General features: G+C 29.7%; 1 protein-coding gene across 1 annotated transcript in view; it reads right to left on the minus strand.

The window, feature by feature from the left end:
• Positions 1–1,298: 1,298 nt before the first annotated feature.
• The window catches only part of LOC107455511 (fatty-acid amide hydrolase 2), a 111,495-nt gene continuing 104,100 nt past the window's right edge, over positions 1,299–8,693 (minus strand). The window contains exon 8 of the mRNA XM_071185454.1: positions 1,299–6,135. Within this exon, the coding sequence (XP_071041555.1) occupies positions 5,557–6,135 (579 nt within the window). The 3' untranslated portion in view covers positions 1,299–5,556. The remainder of the gene's footprint in view (positions 6,136–8,693) is intronic.

Consider the following 8,693-nt stretch of genomic DNA (forward strand, 5'->3'; position numbering starts at 1 on the left):
ATATTTAACAAAAATATTTCTTTCTCATTTTTAATTAATGTGTTAAAAAAAATAATAACGTTTACGTTTAACGAAGAAAAAAAATAACAATTTGAGCATTTGGCAATTGTTCTATTTATTTTATGAGAACTGTGAACTTTTTATTTATTTACTTTGAATTGACAAAATGTTTATATTTTTTGCTAATCTCAGTAATATCTCAGTTTAAAGTTAGTCTCAGTTTATGGTTAATCTCAGTTTATATCAGTCAGACTTATCGAACTACAAGTGAACTAAGTCCAATGTTTCTTGGTCTCAAAGTTATTAATATATTAGATATTTCAACATCGCAAAACATAATTGTTCGAAGTTCAATAAACACTTTTTCCATCTTTAATGTTTAGTTTGTAGTAAGTATTTAATTTCTCATGGAATATTATCTAAACTGCTTGCTCGCACTAAAATGTAACTTGATGAAGACTTTCGCAAATGATAATGACTTCCCTTGAGTCATTTAGCCTCTAAACGTAAAAAGACTACTTGTAAGTTAACTTCATAATATTTAACTTGGGCTCCACAGCTCTCTGATTGTTCTCACTAAAATTGAAACTTTAAAATGCTAACAGCTTTGAGTCATTTAGCTTCTAAATGTTAAAATACCACTTGTAAGTTAATGTTATAATATCTAACTAGGGTTCCAACTCTCCTTAATTACTCACTCTAAAATTTTAACTTTGTAAACGATAAAGACTTTCTTTGAGTCATTTAGCTTCTTAACGTAAAAAGACTACTTGTAAGTTAACTTCATAATACTTAACTCGGGCTCCATAGCTCTCCGATTGTTCTCACTAAAATTGAAACTTTAAAATGTTAACAACTTTGAGTCATTTAGCTTCTAAATGTTAAAAGACCACTTGTAAGTTAATGTTATAATATCTAACTAGGGCTCCAACTCTCCTTAATTACTCAAGCTAAAATTGTAACTTTGTAAACGATAAAGACTTTCTTTGAGTCATTTAGCTTCTTAACATAAAAAGACTACTTATAAGTTAATAATATTACCTGCATATCTATTAAAGCATCACAACTCCATAATTGCTAGCACTAAAATCGTAACTTCTTAAATAATAATAACTTTCTTTGAATCATTTGAACATTAAACTATGAAATGTATTATAAAATATATACATAGAATACAAACCAGGTATAGAAAAGGGTAAAATGATTAGCACTGTCAAAAATAATGTCGAAATCAATTTAACCAACATCACTTAGACTAGTCAAAAAAATTTATAGCTAGACTCAAGAAAGTAGAGAAGTTAACATCATCGAAAATATTTATTCCAAATTATACAAATTCACACAATCACAAAATCAATATTTTTCAAAAAAACTAAAAAACTCAGAAATTATTACACTATGTATTACATACACTAATTAATATCACATACAATTACAGGGAACAATTTAAAAGCAATTAAAAAATTTCTGTGAATATGAAAAAGAACAAAGTGATATCGATCGTAATTATTTGAACGAATTTTGACTATTAAATTTATTAAATTTAATTATGAAAAGAGAAGGTTTTAAACCATTAATGTTAAATTGTACTAAGAGAATTATTTATCATTAAATTAAATTTTTAAACTTTAACATAATATTTTAAATTATCGAAAAATTTATTAATTAAACTATATGTAAATTATAGAACAATATGACTATTAAATTTGAAAAGAAGATTCAGTATGAAAACTGTTTGTTTGTATTATCAAAACTATTTTGTTGAGAAAAGGCTATCATCAATTTATAAGAAAGAAATGTAATTACAATTTATCATAATAATAAAGCATAATAATTTTTATAATTTATACTACAGATTTAATAATTTTATGCATGGTTAATAGTAGTAAGTTTGAGAGTTAATTCTTATCGGGGGAATTTAATTTACAAGGAAGAAAAGTCATAGAGATTTGAAAATTTTATGTATAATTAATTAATTAAGAGGGTAAAAACTTTCCATATATTAAAATATAAAGTGTTTCATATTAAGAACTTTCTATATGCATTGTTTCAATTTCTTACATTTAATAATGGAATCTAAGAAAGTAATGATTTTTTTACATTTTTTCTCTGAAAAAATGTAAATGAAATAGTTTAAAAAAGGGAGAAATTTTTTTTTTAATTAAGTCTTCCTAATGCCTTAGTTAATTAGACGGAAAGCTTCCATTGCTCACATTCTGATAAGAGATAAAACTTCAAGTGATAAAAAATAAATAAGCGTCATTATTTGATTCTACTGACATTTTATTTGAGAACTTTTGTTCCTTCTAGATATCTGAAAGGACACTAAGTTACAAAACAAATAGAATTCGTATGTGTCAAGGTTCAGGACAAAGTTCACTCGACCGACAGAAAACTCGTGTCCGTTATCCACTGAAGCGAGGAATTTTTCCCTTTTCCACGGACTCTTTAATAACCTTAATCACTTATGTTAGCATTTGTAGATATAAATTCAAATAATATAAATGTGTTTTGAACTTTTTTGACTGTCTAAAGTTTAAACTTAACATGTTTCTACTTTAAATTTCAACTTTAAGAACGAATACAGTTAGGAAAAAAAAAACTTTTGTTTCTAATGACAACATCTTCAGAGTTTAGAATTAAGCGTCTCTGAACTCAAGCTTAAATTCTTGAACCATAAAATAAATGAGGTGGTTTATAATCCAAAAATTTATTATATGATTTATTTTTTCGTTCTGAAACTTCTTGTTATACTTCTTTTTTACTTATTATTATTTTTGTTTTTATTATTTATGAATTTTTTGTCCCACTTGAATTGTCCGAAACTATTTTTTTACAGACAAAATGTGGTTTAAAAAGAAAACAGTATACTTGTGATTATTTAAAACTCGTGTATCCAAGGATATATCGAGAAATTGCATCATTTATATCAGATATTAATAGCCACATTTTCTTAATTTTACAACAATATATCAAGGTTTAGTAGTCGACTTTTCAAAACAGGGGGTATACTTCTACACCAGTATTAATGTCGGACATTCATTAATAGGGTTTTATCGATGCATTATAAACAATGAGATAAATATGAATAACTCTGTATCAATTTAACCCTTTCAAACACTATTTTTACTATGTTATAAACAATTAATTTTGCATTTACTAGTTAACGGTATACTTGTCATTCTTTAAAACTCGTGTATCCAAGGATATATCAAGAAATCGGCATCATTTATATCAGATATTAATAGCCACATTTTCTCAGTGTTACTACAATATATCAAGGTGCAGTTGTCGACTTTTCAAAACAGGGAGTATACTTCTACTTTAGTATTAATGTCGGACATTCATTAATAGGGGTTTATCGATGCATTATAAACAATGAGATAAATATGAATAACTCTGTATCAATTTAACCCTTTCAAACACTATTTTTACTATGTGATAAACAATTAATTTTGCATTTACTAGTTAACGGTATACTTGTCATTATTTAAAACAGTGTACTTGTCATTATTTAAAACTCGTGTATCCAAGGATATATTGAGAAATCGGCATCATTTATATCAGATATTAATAACCACATTTTTTCAGTGTTACTACAATATATCAAGGTGCAGTTGTCGACTTTTCAAAACAGGGGGTATACTTCTATACCAGTATTAATGTCGGACATTCATTAATAGGGGTTTATTGATGCATTATAAGCAGTGAGATAAATATGAATAACTCTGTATCAATTTAACCGTTTCAAACACTATTTTTACTATGTTATAAACAATTAATTTTGTATTTACTAGTTAACGGTTAGCGTAATAGTATTTGTTAAAGCTTTCTTACTTGTGAGTAATGGTATCATTTTCTGAGAGAACAATGTGAAATATTTTTAGAATGAGTAAATTTTGTTAAATTAAAAAATTTCTTTCGTTTTCTTTTTAATTTTAGAAATTTTTGTATTTGGTTTTTTACACCTGACATACCTGAATTTTACTATTTCGTAATCAAAACTTAAGAGTTGATTTTAACACCAGGATATAGGAAGCAGTCATTTTGTTTGTTATCACTTTCGAAAAATTAATTTTTAGAGCTAACTAAGTTGGTACCTGCTACTTCAGAAGAAGAAAAACTTTGAAATCACATGGTTGGGCAAATTCACGTGGTTGTGGTTTTGCCCACGTTCATGGTTCAAGCTGCATGACGCGTTAACGCTGCACCGATTATTGGGATACCTGCGAGTGACGTAGTGTGAGTATCTCGATCAATGTAACCAACGTTAGTAACAGTTCTTTCTATTCTATTTAGAGTAAGCCAAGCCCACCAAGTATCAATTCTCTTAAATAACACATTCTATATTCCTACACAAAGATTCTTTCACGAAGATTTTAAATTTTTCACCATGTATTTATTACTTAATACAAAGACGATCATGAATGCGCGTAGAACATAAACAAACTAATTATGCATCGAAATTGACACAACACTGTATTTTGTTAACTTTGAGTTAATTAACATTCTAACTTATATTGAGAAACTTAGCTCAACTTTAACAAGCCACTTTGCTTATGAACGATCTGCTGGTGCTGACGTTATAGATCACATATGTGGGTATCTGTGTTCTTCTTGAAGTCACAAGTATCAAATTATGAAGTATTCTCAGCTAAATCGTGGAAAAAACCTCAATTTATCCCTGCATGACGTCGCTTGCAGGATGCAGTTGTACAATAACGGATGGTTTTTATCATTTTGATTCATTTCATTGTATTTCTGAAAAAACTCCCAGTATATGCTAATTTTTTTTCTGCTACTGCACTCATCTAATTTCTTACAATTATCTGATTATTAACACGTTGAATGCCACGCTAATTTTACACGGTTTGCCCGTCTGGTCAAATGGTAAATAACTACAAACTAAATTTGCAAATATTACACTGATTTTGCAAGTTTTTTCGAAGGCTTAGCATGACATATCTGTCTTTCTTTCTTTATTTAACAAAACTGGACACCTGGGCCGCGCAGCGGCTCCTATCCCATACATCTAGCATGACATATCTTTCTTCTTTCTTTTCTTTCTTTATTTTGCAAAAACTGAGCACCTGGGGGGCGCAGCGGCCCCTATAAGTATCATGAAATAATATTACATATATTGATTTAAAGACATTTTGATTTTAGCAACAGTAGGGTAGCTATGCATGACATAACTGAAAAAAGTGGTGAATGATATAAGCCTACGAATTGTTTAGAAATAGTGATGGATAAAAATCAACTAAATTAAATTTTTTAAACCAAGAATCAAAATTAATAAACTACCACTTCAAAATATTTATTAGCTGTCCGGAGAAAGTTGGAATCTCTGTGTATATAAATAAAAACTATTTTTGTGTGTTCTATATTGCATTAATTTCTTCAAGCCATTTAGTAACGATAATGATATAAAAAAATTAAAAATTTACTCGAATTATGTGTTTCTAATAATCTTGGCTTCACTGGTCACCGGTAACCCCGTGGCTCTACGAACAAACTCAGTGCCGGTCACCGGTGACCCCCATTGCATTCAACGTGTTAACTTGGAGGAATCCATCCACCAAAGACTTTATCGAGTTCTTTTGCGCAAGCCAAAGTAAGAGCATCATTGTTTTTTCTGGCAATTATCTGCATTCCATGTGGCAGACCAGCATGATTTAATCCAAGAGGACATTGAGTGGCTGGAAATCCAAGAAGGTTAAACACTCCTACATATGCTGTGTTTAAAACGTTTGTTACCATCGCATAATGGCGAGGTGCTGAAAAGGGAAGAGTAGGACAGAAGAAGACAGAGTTTTCATCCAGTATGTTCTCAAAATCTTCTTCTAATCTCTGAAGTAAATTCTTATGTAAATGAATTTTATCCCTGTCAGAAAGATATTTTTCAAAACCTGACGCAATTATAGTTCCTAGCGAAATTTTTGTTTTACCAAAAGCAAATTTTACTAATTCTAGTATTCCATTTATACTGTTGATTTTTCCCTGAGATACATACTGTATGATATTGGGAACATCAGAAAATAGGAGAGGAATACTTATTGTACTAGTCAACTTAAGCAACTTTACGTTCACTTCGTCTGCTGCCACGCCATGCTCAGTGAAGAAATGATCAATGGCCTGGAAAAAAAATGTTTTAATTTGAACTTACGTTTCGAAACAAAATCAAAAAATTTTCTGTTATGTTATATCAGGGTTACTACGAACGGCTAAAAATGCAAAAAGTGGTGACAACCAAAATTCAAAGTTTTATTAAAAGAGATTAAAATTAGAAATTTTTTATTGCTTATTTTTTCAGTTCATTATTGAAAGGGAATGAAACGATAGGTTTTGCTTTAAATATGAAAAATTTAAAAAAGAAGTCATAGTGATAGTAACGTTTAAATAATTAAAGAGGCAATAAATAAATAAAGTTATTTGAGCTTCTACCACTTTTTATATTTTTAGATGCCTGTGGTATCCCTGTAAAGCAGTGTATCTCAACGGGGGCGTTGAGAGTATGGTGAGGGGCGGTGGGTATGTTTTGGGTGGTAGGGGGGCGATAAGCATGTTTTGTCATTCAAATTTAAATTTAAAACTTGCAAATAAAATTATTAAATTAAATTTATTTAATAAATAAAATTAATCTAAAATTAATATTAAAGAAAAAAGATTAAATTAATATAATAAATCAAGATTATCCGATACACCTTTTGTACCACCAATAAAATGATATTTATACACCTATTCTCCGATCTGAACCAACACAGCGCAGCGCTTGAGTCAGTAGTTTTTAACCTCTGATTCATTCAAACTATTTCGCGAATGGCTCTGACTCATTAAGGCCATTTGGCGGAAATTGAAGTGCATGTGCTTTTGGTATGAATGTTTGACTTGGCCCGCGTTTTTTATGATGATTTTCGTTACCTTCCTTACAGTTTTTTCTGCAGCTCCGGTTCGATCTCATTGTTTATTTGGCCAGATATTTGCACGGATTAGTTCTTTACCATAAATTATTTATTAATTTGGAGAAAAAGTTACTTTTCTTTGATCGTTCGTATTTTGCTGCCACCAGGGCCGGATTTTAGCTTGGGGGCCCTAAGCTACTGAAAATGATGGGGCCCTTATAAGTTCAATTCCATTTCTATGCACCTGAAGTAAACTGCCACTATTTTTTATTGTTGAGTATTAACATTATATAATTAAAAAATTTGATAATATTACTTTATTGTTAAATATATTAATTGTGATGAGACTATTATGTAGAACCTTTCTTTTATTGCACATATTTTTTGAACGAGGGGAAAAAGTTACAAAAGAAACGTATTTTGAGCACAGAGTAAAAATTTGGCGTGCTGGGCCACTATATATTTAACAGAGTTTTTTTTTTAGATTCGTTTTAAATATATTTTATTTGCAATTTTTAATAATTTTTTCGCGAATTTTTTTTTCAATTATTTTTTTTTTACGTTACAAAATCTATAAGACTTAGAAACATGAAATTTTGAATGTGCGTAGAAAATATGCAAAGAGTTAAAATGAAAACAAGAAAATACAATTTGATTATTAGTTTTATTTTTTTCATAACCGCCGGTAAACAGCCGACTCAATTTTGAGTTTACGCCCTATCAACCAGGCTATCCAGGCCAAACTTATTAGTTTATTTTATAACAGTCATTGCACAGCCGACCCAATTTCGAGTTTACGACTACTAATATTCAACTCCGTAGCCTTGTCATTTTGAATCCAATCCAAAAAACAAGGGAATTGCTAGATTAGTACCCAGAGGTATTTATTTGTTACGAGAACTTGGAGGACTTTGTGATCCCGTCAGATTTAACATGCACCAGTTACCATATTATATATGGGTATTCTTCTGCCGGCTGGATTCAAACTCCCATTCTCACGAACACGAGTCCAACGCCCTATCAACCAGGCTATCCCGGCCAAATTTATTAGTTTATTTTATAACAGCCATTGCACAGCAGACCCAATTTCGAGTTCACGACTACTAATATTCAACTCCGTAGCCTTGTTAGATTTCAGAATTTTAGAAACACCTTCTAGTTATACTATTCAATCAAATGGGTTTCGATGTCTTTCATCCCGGTCTCATTAGTGATTCAGCATATTTCGATATCATTTTTATTTCGTTCTTACTTAATATTAATTTGTTTGCGACAGTTAATTTGTGTACCTGTTTTACTACATTTTCGAGGAGTTTAAGAATATAATATTGAGGATTTTAATTGAAATGAAATTTGCTTCTTTTGTATGCCCCTTTTATTACGTCATCATCACACCCACACGTAACTGTCTACTCTAAATAATGCTATATAAAGTGAGATAGCAAAACAAACGTGTGTAGTTATTTAAATTCTTATTCTAAAGTATTAGTTAATTTTTTTTTTTTGAAGATCTTTTTGGTAAATTCATCTGCAATTTCTCTGTGCTTGCACTATCGATTTCGTTTCTATGAACTACCATAAAATCTGTGCTTTCTCTTGCGGTGTATGCATAGATTCATTTTGAATATATTTTATTTGCAATTCTTAATGATTTTTTCGCGATTTTTTTTGCTTTACGTTACAAAATCTATAAGACTAAAGAAACATGAAATTTTGAATGTGCGAAGAAAATATGCAAAGAGTTAGAAAGAAAACAACAAAATACAGTTTGATTATTAGTTTTATTTTTTT

Source organism: Parasteatoda tepidariorum, chromosome 9, assembly GCF_043381705.1.
Source record: "Parasteatoda tepidariorum isolate YZ-2023 chromosome 9, CAS_Ptep_4.0, whole genome shotgun sequence".
Classification (NCBI taxonomy): Eukaryota; Metazoa; Arthropoda; class Arachnida; order Araneae; family Theridiidae; genus Parasteatoda; species Parasteatoda tepidariorum.